A 16,889-nucleotide genomic window follows, 5' to 3' on the forward strand; every position below is an offset into this window, starting at 1 on the left:
GCTAATTCGAAAAAATAGTTTGATTTCGACAAAAATGAGTATGTCAGAGTTTCGAGCTCGCTGAATCTGAATCTGAAATGGGCTTTCCGAAATTCAAAATGCCAGATCTAATATAACAGACGCAAATTCGAAAACTAGTTTTATTCCGACGAATGTCAGTATCTTGAAGTTTTTCAGGTCGCTGAATCTGAATCTGAAATCAGATTTGTAAAATTTAAAATGGTGGGTTCAATATGGCGGACGAGAAGTTCAAATTTCATCAAATCCGGTCAAAAAATTTTGCCCAGGGGTTTTCGGGATCGCTGGTTACGAATCTGAAATCAGATTTGGAAAATTCAAGATGGCGAATCCATTTGGCTGACAAAGAGCTCAAATTTGATCGAATCCAGTTGAAAAAGTTTTGGTCCGCCGTATTGGATCCGCCATTTTGAATTTTGAAAATCTAAATTCAGATTTGGATTTAGCTACCCCAAAAATGCTCGAAAATCTCATTTTCGCCTGACACTCAAGGGGAACTAAATTTAACTATAAGCTTTATTATCCTCTTACTTCGTATATCACAGTTTTTTTTTTATAATGCATTTTACATTGTTTTCAAGATGTTACGAATGTAAATAACTAGTATGCATGTTCATTACTAATCGATTGATCGTCATTCTTGATGCCTCGATCTCGATGCCTTCTAAACGAGCGTCGTGGTCAGAAAACGACCTGGTGTCAACTGTCCGAGCAATTAACCCGTTCACTTTAAAATGAAAATGTTGACTCGAAATGCCTTTATTTGAGTGAAGAAACACTTTTTGAATGATTTCGAGATGTTTTGGACTTGTTTCAGAAATTGATTTTTTTTTTTCAAAATTTATGTTTTTCTCGCAAATTTACAAACTAAATAGCGGGGAGCGATATGACAGGAAATTTTACCCTTATTTCATGTACTTGACAATTATTTTTTTTGAGAATTTTAAATCTAATTGATACATTCATGTGATTATTGATATCAGATACCAGATATATTACGTACAGTTTGATTACTTAAGTATGTTAAAGCTATAGGCCTTATTATTCTACCATAGTGAAATAAGGCCTACAGGCAAAGTTTTTAAAAATGTTTAATTTCGTTTCTGTTTATGATAAAATTTACCATTTTTCGTTTATATCTTATAAAAACTGTACTTGAATATTGAGTATTATCAAGACCCGTTGATTAAATTGGATATTTTTTATTTCATTTCAAATATCCCTTAGTTAGGCCTTTTTACCCGCAGGTACTTTGTTTGAGATTGCTTGATCGTCTGAGCAGCTGCTAACACTTTTTAGGGACTCTTCTGCAGTTCCCGAAACTTCCGAATTATAAGTGTTGGGATTATGGATGTTGGTGTGATTAATTTTAATCAAATAATCAAAGCTTTATTTTAGGAAGATTGTTCTTTTTATTCAAAATAGAGTGTCGAAGGTATGTCTTTCTCAACTGAAGGATCAGAGTGAACTGGCAGAGTGAACTGGCTCCTTGGAGCCATACCACTGCAGCTGTATTGTTAAAAATATATATTTCAAGGGTCTATACCATGTGCAAAATTATACCTGGTTATATGGCTCTGTTCGAGTGCTCCCATCCTTACTTCCAGAAAATCATAAAAGCAATCGCTACAGGGCTGACAATGTGTTTACCAGATGTTGCAAAAAGTGAAAACTTTCACTTTTAAAACAAATAGACACAACTTAAATATGAGAAATATAATATCACAAAAGAGAGAAACTTTTGTAGACGAACTCAATATTTCAACAATAAGTATAAATACGATCAATGTCTGTGCGTGTAGTTATTTTTGCTTATCCTCAAATAGTCCAAATAAGCGGCTCTGAAAGTTCTGCTACAAAAAAAGTTGGCGGGTAATCGGACTTCATAAGCTTTTCGCATTTTTTCATTACTATGTTTGTTTTTAACGTGAGATATCAGCTACCCATTTATAAGATTCTTGTTTTCGAGATGGGCTAGGTTTTTGAAGTGAAACTCCACCACTTTCACGACCAACTACCGCTTAACTGCTTACCCAGTGAACACATGACCTCCATATGACGTCATAGATAGGTCACATAGAGATCATCGACTTTTTACATAGATATGACATAAAAATGACTTTATTGATGACTCTGATATGATGTCATGTAGTATGACATCATTATGACATAGTGCTGACATAAAATTTGACTTTTATATGACGTCATGATTGTGACTTAAATATTACGTAAATATTATGTCTTATCCCTATCATATGTGTGACGTCACATCAAAGTCATAAATTTATATATTATTTACGTAAGAAATAAATCATACAATTACATAAATTACAAGTCATATTCTGACGTCAAAAGGATATCATAATACCGTCATATTCTTACGTAAGAAACAACTCATACTTTTACGTAAAATTGATGTGCGATGAACGTCATACTTAAGCATCAGCTTCCGGTCATTCTTTTACATACGAGTGACATAATACTAATGTCACGACGGTATAAAAAAAAACGATTAACGATACTTTTCTATTTATGTTCTATGTTGTATCATGTATTGATTTAATAATTCATAAGTGGAATTTCATATGACATTTCTTAATTTTTACTTTTATATTTAGTGTCCAAATTTAACTTACCGCAAATTCTCTTTAAATGCAAACATTAAATATATTTTTAACATTGAAAATATTAGGATATTGTCATAAATAAAATATATAAACTAATTTCAAAATTAATTATTATATTGTAATAGAGGTACAGTAACAAAATAATCACTATTTATAAATGAAAAATATAAACATTTTGACTTTACAAGTTCTGTTGTAACAGTTATATTATTATAAGCATTCTTAAATACTTTTTATCAGTATGACATCAGAGTTATGTCATCGAGACGTCAGGTAAGTTATAATATCAGGTAAGTACTTTTAAGTCATCTTGACGTCAGCTAAATAACAAGTACGTCAGCTGGACGTCATATTTTTGTAAGCTTCCGGTACCGACTTTACTTCTCTATGACATCAGAGTTATGTCATTTTGACGTCAGTTAAGTCATAATGATGTCAATTGAAGGTCATATTTACGTCATTTATCTTACGTAAGAATCTTACGTCAGGAAGTGGGAAATTATGAGTCATATGTGACTCATATATGACTCACATCTTACGTAAATCATGACGTGACATGACGTCATTCTGACATCAGTTTGACATAATTGTGTTCACTGGGTAGGTACCACAAAGCAAACCCTAACTTTCGTGAAAGTCGGCGCCTATGCATAGAAAATATTACACAAAATTACGAGGCACATCGACACAAAAAAGCGAATAAACTTTTGAATTCTCATCACATCAGAGGTTTGATCAATTCTTTGTAATGGTGTGAGCGAAAGACACGTTCGAGTGGGTTTAAAATATATCGTTGCAGCTCTCACTTCAGAAGTTGCAGAAGTCTTCGTAATTGCTCCATCAGTGTTTCGCAACCGATCATCGTAAAAAATTCTGACGTTGTACAGGAGTAACCTGCGGAACCCGATAACCATAAAAAGGCAAAAAAAAAAAAAAGACTGACCATCGTTAGCAGACTGTCAAACGAGGAATACCCTAGTCTGAACGATTCTGCACCGTCGAACCCTCGTCAGAGTCTCACTCTCACCGGCATGTCACCCATTAGCCCAGCTTCAAATCCCTAAAACTGTTTTCAGTTAATCCCAACGTGAATTTTTTTCGCGTCTCACTGCCAGCAGACACGATGTTCGTCTGTTGAGTTTAATTCGTTGCGCAGCATGAAATGGAATTTGAAACATCGGGTGTGTTTAGGAGGCCAGGAGAGCTGATTTTTTTTAATATCCACAAAACTCATGTGAATATTTTTCTTACACAACCTTGATCACGGGGGTTTGTAAAATTTCATGATTGATGTCGATTGTTTGAGCTTCATAATCTGTAATTTACATAAGACTTCAATTACAAGTGACATCAAGACATTGGTGAATAGAAAAGTCATTTTTCAAACACGTCACTCATCGTATGGATTTCGGAGAAGCGTTGGTCCGATTGAGCGTTTTGGAATCATTTCTTTCAGAAGACATGCCCTTTTCGTTTCAACGTCGATAATTTTTTTCTAAATTCCTGTATCTGTGTTATTAGCAAATAAAAGAGCCCGACACTTTTTGTTTTTTTAAGATATTCCAGGAAATAAATGAAATTGAAAAAATTCTCTCGCCGAAAGCAAAAATTCCACGACGTCTCAACAAAATGACTTCCAAAAAAAAAAAAAAAAATCAACCCGACCAACGATGCTTCGAAATCCTTACGGCAGTAACGAAGTGATTGAATTTATTCGAAAAGTCACTCACCAATGCCTTGCTCTTATTTGCCATTGGAATTTGATGGAAATTAGAGCTCCTGAAGCCTAAAAAACGCCATCAACCATTGATACTCACAAATCTACAGGACCGAGAGTATATTGAATAAAAAAAAAAAAAAAAATAAAGTTAAATAGCGACTATTGATGAGTTTGTGGATTATTTAAACATCAGCTTCACGAGTTTTCGTAATCAGTCGTCGACGCGCCAACAGCTTTGGCAAACTGTAATGGCGACCGACAAAGGGATTAGGGATTGAAGCCTAGGATGTGAGTCTGAAGGCCTGAAGCACGCGGACGGTCATTATACCATGCGAGTTGGAATTGCTCTCTTTGAAACAGTGAAGAGCGTTTCAAGGAGCCGGGAATTAGCCGTTCGCGAGATCAAAGCAGTCCGATTAGATTTTGCGGATATATTTCAACAATTCGTGGCCGGGATATATAGATTCGCAAAGCGGCAAAAAGATGGTCCAAGAGGTTTGATAGGCGTTGCAGCCAGGTCTTAAGCGACACGGCATTAATTTTCGGGGGATGGAAATTAACCACCCCCGGCATCGACGTAGGCACATCTTGAGCGCTAACAAACCTTGGATAACCTTCAACCGCGAGCATTCAGCCTCGCAATAGGTTGCCCGAAGCGGCGGAAAACCGAGGATCCAATCTCTACAGTAAACAAATTATTAGTAATTTGTTGACCTAGCTACTCGGGCGTGTAACTTGTATATTATGTTGGGAATCTTGTGTCATGAGTTAGCGTCGCGTCTTATACCGTGTAGTCGTGTTGTACTTATCTCTGCTCCACAATCCTTCATTACGATGTTCATAATTCGACAATTATCGTCACCCGTTAATCCACGCGAATCCCCCCTTCAGTTTGCTTCACTATAATTAACAGCCTTTGAGAGTAGGTATACAATTACCTAATTGGCACGTACTAGGCAATCTTCCAAACTCATGGTTCTTAAGGGTAAATTCGCTCCATCGCCTGAATCAAACGTTACAAAGAGAGAAAAAAAAATTGGTTGAAAAATCTCTCGCCGAAAACTATTTGCACCAATAATGGTGGATACGGATTAAAAATCATCCCCTGCTATGTGGGACAGACATTAATCCGAGAAATTTCAAATGTATAACACCAGCCAAGATATCGTTGTCAGTAATTTGAGAAAAAGTTTTGTAGGAATTGGAACGTTGACGATGTTTATCCGATTCTGATGTTTTGAGATTAGTTTGCTTGTTGATCAGATCCCCACAAATTGTTGAGAAAAAAAAAAACATCGATACTTTTTACGTCATATATAGTATACGGTTAAAACGCACAAATGTGGCTGCTGATGAAAACCCTTTCTGAACAGTTTTTTCAAGCGGTTTTTGGAGATCTCTTTAGTGAAATAATAATCCCAAAAACATTAGAATCGGATAAAAAACACCAAAGTTTCATTATTTTTGACACTCTATAATTGTAATTATAAGACCTTTTTATTATAATTTTATGCATGATTAATAATTAAAAGACTTTTTCTTAAATTATCGATAACTTACGTTGTAAGAATTTGCCGACAATCACATACATTTCTGGTACATAGTAAGGACGTTGTTTTAATCGCCTTCACTATTATTGATGTAAATAACATTACCGAAAACTTTTCTTTCAAACGGTGAGGTTCATTCTTTCTTAGGGGTGCCCTGGTCGAAATTACCGATCCCCAGAACATTTTCGAGTATTGCATCTAAATCGTTTGTCCCTGCGTCCTTGGATGTTTCTTGAGGAATAGATTCCGATGGAAGCATAAAATCGACCGAAATCGAAATGCATGTAGAATCGCGTTCTGATGCCCTGTTTTTGATAAATGCTCAAGCTATAATTATACTTAGGCTCAGATTTTAATCGATATAAGTGACGCGCTCATTTTACGATTCACACGACGTGAAATTCGTTGATTTTGATTTATTTTATACATTCATGGAAATCTATTTCTCAAGATACGTCCAAGGACGCAGGGCAAACAATTTGGATGCATCGTTACGGAGATATTCGATCGGTAATTTTAACCAGGACACCCGATTAAGTGCACTGAAATAATCGCAGTGTCACGATTCCATGTTTTGAGAAAACTGATATCCATTTAATACGCTCTAAATTCACTAGAACAACAATTTGCATGCAGGCTTTCATATGTGTGTCAGCGTTACCTCAAGTAATTAGCACAAGAAGAACCAAAATAATCAGCTTTCGATTTTTCCGAGTGACCAATTTAAATTTTCATAAAATCACGAGCGTTCTAATATTTGCACCTGCAGATTAAATAATTTGCTAAAACTCGCAATACCTTGTACAGATTATGTTATTCTATAATAGTAATAAGAATATTAGTTATGGTCACAATTCTACATATGGGATATCAAGAAATGTCTACATTGGAAGAACATCGATAAGAAATCGTGAAATTTACGTTGTTGGTTCAAAACAAGGATGGCATTTCTTCCAGAATTCGCGGACTTGGAGGAATTTTTTCTACCTTATTTTCATAAAGTACGGAAAATTTCGCGTTGCTAATACCAAACCCTGTAGAATGGAGTTCTCACGGGATTGTTCGGCATCGCAATTTGAATAATCTTATTTAAACCAGTTATTTCACCGTTGAAGAGTTTTTGCATACCTCAAGGCGTTTCCAAGATATTTTGTACCTATAGCACTTTGAGGAGGTTGGTTGACCGAAAGTCGATACTTTTTACAAATTTTATTACTAGATAGTATATACATTAGGTATTTATTAAATTTTTATATTCATAACGCGTGAAGATCTATTTAAAAAGAAAAAAATAGAAAACATTGGGACCATAAACAAAAACTCAGATATCAAGACTTCGTTTCAAACAGCTTCAAAATGGTTCACAGTCAAGTAAATTCTATTGATTTTACTTAACAATGGCATTCAAAAGACTATTTTCCACAGTCACTTTCAACAGATTTTCTTCTTTTTAGTACTAACGATAAGTATCATAATTAATATCGACGGAATGTCGTACAATTAAATGCTTAACTATGCCAAATCATGAAAAAAGAGATTCAGTAAATTTGCTTGAAATACTCTTTTAAATAAAATGAGCCATCATTAAGTGAAATTGAACGACTTTATAACCAGAGTCTCAACCATTTTGAAACGATTTAAGCTATTATATTTAAGATAAGCTTTTGTTTGTAATTCAAATATTTTCTATTTTTGTTCGTTTGAAGAGCTCGTCACAGGTTACGAATATATTCATTTGAAAATTACTCGATGTATGGACGATCTCGTAATAAAATTTTTGAAACACATTTGGTTTTGGCTAACGAACCACTCTAAACCTCCTCATCTTGATATAACATGAAAAACTTTTCTTTTTTTTTTTTGTCAACTTTACCACAACACTGATTCCAAATACTCGAGTTCACACTCATCCCTGATTTCTCCCTTCCTACGCAAATGTACGAGATCAAGAACCTGGCAGGCGTTCGGCTACTCACCTATACTGTCGTCCGTGAAGGAGATCCTGGGGGTCAAGAGTTTGGCGTAGTGCGACGTTGTGCTTCCACGTTTTCCGGAAACAGGGTCAGCCGACGTAGCGAATACGCCTCCCGAGGCAGCGGCTGCGATAGTAAGAAAGAAATATAGAGCTTCACCCTCGAAAATTCTATCAATCGCAATATCAAGGCGAAATAAATGATCGTCCACGGTGGCATGGGGATCATTTTCACGATACTTGTCAGCGATGATTAACGATCGCTTGGCTTCGTGCTTCAGAAAATATACAATAGCGGCTGTTCGCTAGACTGTTTCACATTATTGCAATATGTGTAGACCTTTTTTTCCCCTCTTTTCTGTCAGTCCGTGTCTAATTTTTGCCAAACTAAAATTTCTTCCGTAGTATAGAATTCTTCGCTCAACTCTAAAAGGTTTTTAATCCCATGTTACTCTTCCCGTTTAAACGTGAAGTATCAAAACGTAAACTCATTTCACGTCCTACCACGATTTGACAGTTCGATCGATTTCGTTTTAATATGAATAATAAAAAGTTCGTTTTCGTCAACCTTAAAAGGTCGGCTTCGGTTCCCCATTACGACCAAAGGATCCAAAGAGTGAAATTTTGCTAATATTTGGTTCCTCGCTGCCCTGACGTAAAAAAAACGGTCAGCAGTTTTGCAGTTGATTAAATCGTCCACACAATTACGTCCGTATAAGAGACGGTAGGTACTCATGATTATCTTGGGAAATTCTCTGAAGAAACTGGAAGAAATTTATGTCTTTTTACGTGTTAATAGAATGTAACAAAGTCACGTATTGTGAGGCAACCATTAAGACTTGAGCTGGAAATTCTGTACTTCGGGTGGGTTTTTTACGGCAACAAACTACTGTTTAGATCTTGTTTCAGCAAAGAAATAGTATACGTGTGGCTTATTGGCTATTGCAGATGTCGTAAAATAAAGACGAACAAGAGGGTGTCGTTGAGTTCAGTTTATAGACGGTAATTGTTGCGAAACCGAGGAAATGTTTAAATACTTTCAAGAATTAAAGAAAAGATTTTTATAGCACCGACCATCACAAATTTTCGCTTAACTCTTCATTTAATTTTGCCGTCTTTATATGTATGTACTAGAAAATTCTTACGAAAATATTAGGATCTATGAAAGTTTTGTTCTAGAGAAATAAATTATTCATGCAAAAAGCCTAGTCATAGGCTCTTTTAACAAAAATTTTTTCTTGTTTACATTCTCTTCGAGTACGACGCGACGTCGCGAGAATATTTAGGGAGGCATAAGCCTCCAAAAGTTAACCGGAAACTGCGTAAAATCATGTTATTTGAATAAATAAAGTCAATTTTCAATCTGGTGAAAATTTTTTGTTGAAAATTTGAATAATTTAGAATAAACACTCGCATCATTTTTGTTTTCGAAACTCTGCGTTCAAACGATGAGAAATGGCTTATCGAAGGATATGATATGGGTATGGCATCAAAAGGATATCGATTTCGGCCATTGGTGTGAAATAATCCTTTGAGCATAAATTTAGCTTGCAAACATTTTTTAATGTGAAATGAACCTTGTTTAAGGAACAGGTCGACTTTGAACCATGTCAATTATTTTTAAAGAAGCTGTATAACGGATCCCCCTAAGGAACACCCTTATCCCCATAGACCGGATTATATGCATTTGCGTATTAATAGCCCATTTTTACTGGTTATTACATATTTCGCGTAAAATCTAGCGATGATGCATATTTTCGCTATATTTGAAAAGCATTTAACGATTCTAATATAGAAAAAAAAAAAAAATACACTTGAAACTCAAGGTTTGGCGTTGACTGATTCTATTCAGTTAATGAATAAGATCCGCCAAGTGAACTCCGCATTGCCAGAACTATTTCAGCGTAAACTTAAAGAACAGTTTGAAAACATTTTGAACGGTAACTCAAACCTTGAAACTTTGTGTAAAATTAATAGTTTTAGTAATGGGACGGGTGAACTTTTGCTAGAAAAAATAAGTGCCAACACAGCACACGAGTTCAAATACTGCCCATTTACCTCAGTGAATGTGGAACGGTCCTTTTCCATTTAGAAAAATATTTTCAGTTATCGAAGACGCAATCTTACTACCGAACATTTGGAACAGTACCTGATTGTTTACATCGACAAAAGTAACAAAATGTTAAGCAATTGTTGATTATCGAGTTTACTTACTGATTTCATACTGATTTGAAGTTAAAAAAAAAAATCTATTTTTTAATTGTTCAATATGGCATATTTTGACACTTTTCATGCATATTTCAAGCTTTTTATGCTGCATGTAATCCGGTCTCTACTTATCACCATAGGTGACGAGAAGTAAAAAAAAACGGGGGGTGGCTCTACCGGAACCAACAATTTGTTCACGTTCGCGTATTGTATAGGTATGTAACTTGTTTCCTGCTTTAGCAAATCGTCAAATTGAATGTGCCAGACATTGAATACGTGATCAACGTTCCGTCGCCCCACGGCCAAGCCAACGTCCGAGAAAATCACCCCCGCAGGAGGACGTTCACCCGTCGTCAATCGAGACACACAACGTGACATTCGGGCGCCACTCTCGACGACTTGCCTGAGCTGCGTCTGCAAGTGAAAAGGCTGGGCTGGGTGGGATATTGAATGTCAGGCAAGGTGACGTGTCTGATCAGGATATGGAAGGCGAGAAGCTTTTTCGACTCGTTTTTTGCCCCACTCATTTTCAGATATGTAATTAAGGATGTTCCAGTTGTACAGTCTGGTAGAAATAATTTTCAATCCAAGTAAGTAGGAATTAAACACTGAACAAGTACAGCTCAAGTGGATCAAGATGAATTGGGTCGAAACAATGCATCCGCAATTCGGAGAGACAAGATAAACCAACGGATTTGCACGGAAGGCGGTCATTTGTCAGAAGCTTTTGAAATACAACAATGTTCCCTCTTTTTATTAAGTGACAAACTCATACCATATTTTGTACGTACATCCAATTTTAATAAATCATAGCTCATATTGTTTGCGAATGAATGGTCTGAATTCACTGGAACCTCGATTCCTTTTGAGCACTTCAATTTACTGAAAATACAAGTTGTGTAAAATCAATAGAAGATTCGTTTAATAGATTCAGGCTTAGGTTCAAAAGAAATTCATGTTATCAACTATCGATATCAGATGATTTTCGTGGATGTCATTGGCGAACTAGATGAACTGTTATTCATCGTAATTGGACAAACTACAAGAATTTAGCATGAACAAAAAGCACTTGAGAGTCTAACCCAGCTCAGATTATTAGTTATTCAAGTTCCCTTTTATTCACCAGTTGAACAGTTTTCTCATAAAACTTATCAAAACTTGACTTGTTGTTAGTAACTGATTTTGAATCATTGTTACTTAAGTTCTTTTCTTTCTGACACTTTCTTGGGCAAACGATACTAGTTGATAATTTGATTAACTAATTACATATTACCAATTAGGTTTGCAATTTGCAATTGCCAGAACAAACGATCCCAGTTTCGTATTCAAGTTTAGTTTTCCAATTATCAATTACAACTGTAATTAATATATTACCGGTAAATTACAATTGTAACTGGAGTGGCATATTTTTTTTTTTTATTATAGTTTGTTATCATTTGATTGTAGTTTATAAATAAAATTTGATTAGTTTGGGAAAAAAATGCCCAACACTGCACCTAACAGACAATTAGCTTTTCTATAAATAAGTATCAATTCTCTGTTTATTTTTTTCTCGAAAACAGCGCGACGTTAGGTTTGGGCTGGCTGGGAAATAGAAGACAAGGTAAACACACTGGAACCTAAGAAGCTCCCGAAAATCCCTCCGACAGTTGTTCACTCATGCATTGCCGTACCATGATAACGGGCGTCGATTTGTGCCTGTAGAATATTGAGCCCCGGAGCAACGATCGCCGGTAGAGTCCTGGACCGCAGTAACGGAGCTGGTCGTCCTCCAGGACCCCGCCCCGTTCTCGGTTCTGGTTTGCATTCCTGGGCAGGCGGGGCACTGAAAACAGATAACGAATATTTATCAATTGTTAAGTGTTACGAATGAGCGATGTAACGCGTGATATTGATATATTGTCGTTTTCGGACGATGGGTGTTTTCCAAAAGGTGAATAAAAAATGTACGGAATATTTTGTGTTTTCGAAATTGTTCATCCAATCAAGATTAAGAAACCCCGGACAACTCACGGAATGTCTGATGATTTCGAAATTGATTGTTCAGTCAAGGTTGAAGGAGTCGTCTAGTATGAAGGCTGTTTCTTTAATGGGTTGTTGGGTATTTTTTTTTAAAGATAAAATATTAAAATAAAATTTTTCATAATTTTTACGTTATATTTATTAATACTTAAACAAACTTTGTACATTTTTCGGAGACGAAATATTGAATACAACCTAATGTAATACTGCTCGATAAGAATGTGATTAAAAAAAAGTATAGACATGATATAGATCTCAAAAAGCACTAGACCGATCCTGCTCAAATTTTACGGCATTTTTATTATGCCTATACCCATCGCGTGAACTAGGATAATCATGATTGCGTTGGTAGTTTTTGTTTTACGAAAAAAAATTTGAAATTTACATCTTGTTCCCATTTGTTTAGCTCGTGAAACAAAAACTACCAAAGCAATCACGAATATCTCGGTTCATGCGATAGGTATAAGTATAATAAAGATGCTATAAAAATTTCAGCTGAATCGCTCTAGTGCCTTTTGAGATATCATGTCTACACTTTTTTTGACTTACATTCTTATCGGGCAGTATACATTAGGTTATATTCAATATTTGGTTTCCGAAATTCACAAAGTTTGTTCAAATGTCAATAAATATATTACGAAAATTATGAGAAATTTTAGTTCAATATTTGTCTTAAAAACAATACCCGAAAAACCTATAAAAACCAGCCTTACCACTAGACGACCTCCTTAAGACACACCGGACAACTTTATTGAGAAAGTATAGGTACACTTGACGTGCTGTATTCTGGCCGATTCAGGGTCACGCGTACTTAGCTAAAACACGAAATCGAACGAGAACTGTTTAACCTGTTGACAAATTGGTCGGTAAAATCGTGCATCAGCTGCCAGTGCATGTGTTACCGACGTATCATACGGTTCTCATCGGTTTTCGTGTTTTCGCCAAATACGGGTGCCCCTAATGCGGTCAGAACCCAACATGTTAAGTATACGTACAAATTACCAACGTGCGAATAGTGATCGCATCGAATCGAAGAGTGAAATTCAATTCAGAAGTCGAATCGAAGTTTCGGGAATATTTTGAATTATTTGAATTACTCTTTAAGAATCTCAAATTCTTCATTTTCTCTTTTCTCTTCGGAATGTACTGGCGAATTCATTTTTTTACAAGAAATTTAATACAAATTTTAAAAATTAATAAGCAGGTTTTTTAAGTTGAAAGACCAACGAATTCTGTTGAGAATAATATATCACTGTATTGTTCAGCCTGACAAGTGATGTGCTGGCATCTATAGGCACTTATAACCATTGCACGCATCACGTGGTACACTTGGGGACAATGAATCTGAGACGGCTAATTTTTTGCATTAGACAGTTATGTTGGCAACACAGAGAAACTTACAGCGCCATAGTCGGCCGAGCGTGAAACAAACTCAATCTCAATAAACATAACATAACCCATGACCGTCGAATCTAACCTCAAAATTGACGTGTCAACACGTCATCCAACAAGTCATTATCCCCGCGGTATTCTGAGGTTAGATTCGACCAAAATTGACCGTCATAAACTAGCTGCCAAAAGGTCTGTTGGGGAGGAAGAAGAAGAATTTAGAAAAGAATGAAAACGCTCCTTTGAGTCATCAAATTAGCTGCCAAAAATATGATCAATAGCACCTCAATCAACACAAATCAACGTACACGTTAGTTACCCTGACATGAATTATCTTGTCTTGTTTATTTTTCATCAGCCACTCAATATTTATGGCTTATATTCCATAAATTATATAATTATGCCATCCTGATTTTCGAAATTCTCGGTATTGGTTTGTGATATTGTTATTATGTATGTCGTTTCGACGATGTATATTTTTCATTCATATTTCTCTATCAATGACAGGTCTCCGATGAAAAATTTTTCTGAATACTTGTACATGATATATATCTAGATTTTGGAGAGATACTTTCCCCGGAATAACTCTATTAAAATAAATTATTTTTATCAGTTCCACAGGAGTAATTTAGTAAATTCATGTTTACTTCGTTCGTATGAAGATGCAGACTTTGAGAATGTTATGACAAGCTCAGAAAAAAAATGCCTGGAATTCCCTACGGACCGTTGTTTCCAAATTTTTAGGCAATGTGAAAGATGCTAATTATAAAAATGTTTCCCAAGAAATGTTAAGCAACTGTAAAAACTTATCGTGTAATATGAGTCTGAAAGTTCACTTTATATTAGATCAGCGCTAGTTTTTATATTATTGTAGTATTGAAAGGGAGGGGGGTGGTTTCTAATATAATCCTGATTTTATTTCTAATTCTGTATCCTCAAACATGGAAAAATTAGGGCAACAAAATAAAAATATTGTTTGATGAGCTGTGCAGTATTTTTTTGATAAACCTAAGATATTAGTGAAATATCGAATTTTTCGAATTTTTAAGTCATATATGAAAATGTCGGCAAAATAAATAACTAGAGGTAATTTCGAAAAACTACGTTTACATCAGGTAGTTATATTTCATTTAACTCGTAGTTTGCACCTATTTGCCATTTACACAGTATAAGTTGAATCTGCTGAATGTGACGTGGAGTATATCATATGAATGTCGTTTTGTATAACATTCAGGAATAATAACACTGAATGAACTTTAAAATTCACACAGTGAAAGATCTTTCAGAAAAAAAAGAAACGCAAATCTGTGTTGTTCGTTTTATTTTAAGAAAATTTCTTCAACGTTTCTCTAATTATTTTGATGTTCTTATATTGACTTTTTTAAAATGAAATTCGCGGCGTCTTTTTGAAAGCATGTGTAATTTTATTTGAATTGCATCACTTCCCCTAATTAAATTGTAGCTATCATTCATAAGTTCTAAGAAAAGAAATTTGTGAAATCGATTTCAAATAAAAATAGTAAAGTAAAACGGTTACGATAGTTATAACATTTTACATTTAGTAACAAATCGACGGCCATAATAAAGGTTTATTGCTGAAGCCATATTTTCGAAAAATTGATTGTTTCTGTTTGATATTTGGGTTCTCGATTCCAACCCATTTTTTAACCGTCGGGTAATTGATAAGGCGTCTGATTAGCCTAGTATTTGCATATGAATGGTTTCATATTGCGGCAGTTGCTGACCATTGAAAGATATAAGAATTCGTTTTCAGTGAATATTCCCGAATCAGTAAAGCTCACAGCAAATATGTTTAAGCTCATTATCACAGGCGTGAAAATCGCATTTATTATTTGCTTTTTCCGTATTCAGCTCGCGGTTTCCGTCAGAAAGTTAGAAGTTTCATTTCCTATGTTATAATGGAATCGCATATAGTAACTCTAAACGCCAGAAACTAATGATTGGAAAACTTTGAAGCCCTTGATTTCCGTAACAGAGTTTTACGAAAATAGCCCCTTCCGCAAGGGTTTCATCACCGCAATAACTCAAAAAAATGTGTGCCTTTCAGTATTTTGGAATATTTCCTGCCTTGAAAAATTAACTCATGTCAATCAAAATTAAGAGTATCTTAAAAGAAAAAATTGGTTTCTCGCCAGTGCTGTGAGTTTTCAATTGTAATCGTAATTCAATTACGCATTTAGTTAACAATTACTTTAACGATTTACACAATATTATACGGATAAAATTCAATCACAAATTTGAGTCCTGTTATTGGATGAAATGGATATCATAAGAAAATAATTAAAAAGACGTTTATTTGAGTTTGCTTTGTACTCATATCTGAATTACGAAAGTACATAATGGGTAGTTAAATTATTTTTAAATTGTTTATTACCACAGTAATGTGTAATTGAATTTATTTGAATTACAAATTGCGAAAGTGAGTTATAATTTTTCAAAATGACGAATTATAAAAGCTAATTGTAATTAAATCTGCTGAAATAACCCATTAGAAAAGTAATTTCCTATTAGAGTGTCTTTGTAATACAATTGGCATCCAACGCAATATAATAAAAATGCAAATGCAAAATGAATTAAGGCTGGTAAAATACAATTACGCGACAAGGCATGAGTTTCATCATCAAATAGCACAGAAAAGATGTCCACATTTTATTTGGTCTAGCTTCGACTCTTCTGTGCAAGACATTCCGCATAAAATTTTTCGCCTTATTTTAAGCGATTTACGTTCTTCGTCATTGGCTATGAGATTTGCAGTCCTTTAAGAATCGTAATGCTTGCACATGGGAAAAAAGGTGGTGCAGACGTTGGCTTTTGTTCGTGAAGGTTTCGCGAACAAAAGGCGTGTTACATAAAAGGTTGAAAGAAGCAGGAGTACAGCGGCACTGACCCTGTCTGACCTCACTCACTATCGGCGAGAACGACGCCTACACATGGGACTATGCCAGGAATAGCATGCCGTGACGGAAGTCTACTTTACAGATGGGCTTTCCGACGGTGTCTTTGAACCCACCGTAATGCTCTCGACAGATTATCACCTCACGATGACCCAAGGGGCTAATCACTATGCAAAGGTGGCGTACACCGACTGCGATTACATCGATTACACGAAGCCTACACAGATCGCAAGGAGATTACAAGGATTACAAAGAGATTACCAAAAGACTGCAAAGATTACACGAAGATTATATGTATTGCAAAGAGATTACAAACGATTACAAGAGATTGCAAAGATTATAAAAGATTGCAGAGTTTACATGACATTACATTGGATTACATCCCATGCGGAACACTTTATCTATTAGTGGTCCATACAGGATTCACAGCTCTGTAAAAGATCTATATCCGTAATGGATAATACACAT

General features: G+C 35.3%; 1 protein-coding gene across 6 annotated transcripts in view; it reads right to left on the minus strand.

The window, feature by feature from the left end:
- The window catches only part of wake (wide awake), a 292,797-nt gene that overhangs the window by 138,382 nt on the left and 137,526 nt on the right, over positions 1 to 16,889 (minus strand). For 5 of the 6 annotated variants that reach the window (XM_069134081.1, XM_069134080.1, XM_069134079.1 and 2 more), the window contains exons 3-4: positions 11,769 to 11,920; positions 7,892 to 8,014 (exon numbers count right to left, since the gene is read on the minus strand). In XM_069134081.1, the coding sequence (XP_068990182.1) occupies positions 7,892 to 8,014; positions 11,769 to 11,920 (275 nt within the window). The remainder of the gene's footprint in view (positions 1 to 7,891; positions 8,015 to 11,768; positions 11,921 to 16,889) is intronic. The other variant, XM_069134082.1, reaches the window with a different exon arrangement.

This window comes from Neodiprion pinetum, chromosome 3 (assembly GCF_021155775.2).
Source record: "Neodiprion pinetum isolate iyNeoPine1 chromosome 3, iyNeoPine1.2, whole genome shotgun sequence".
Taxonomy (NCBI): Eukaryota; Metazoa; Arthropoda; class Insecta; order Hymenoptera; family Diprionidae; genus Neodiprion; species Neodiprion pinetum.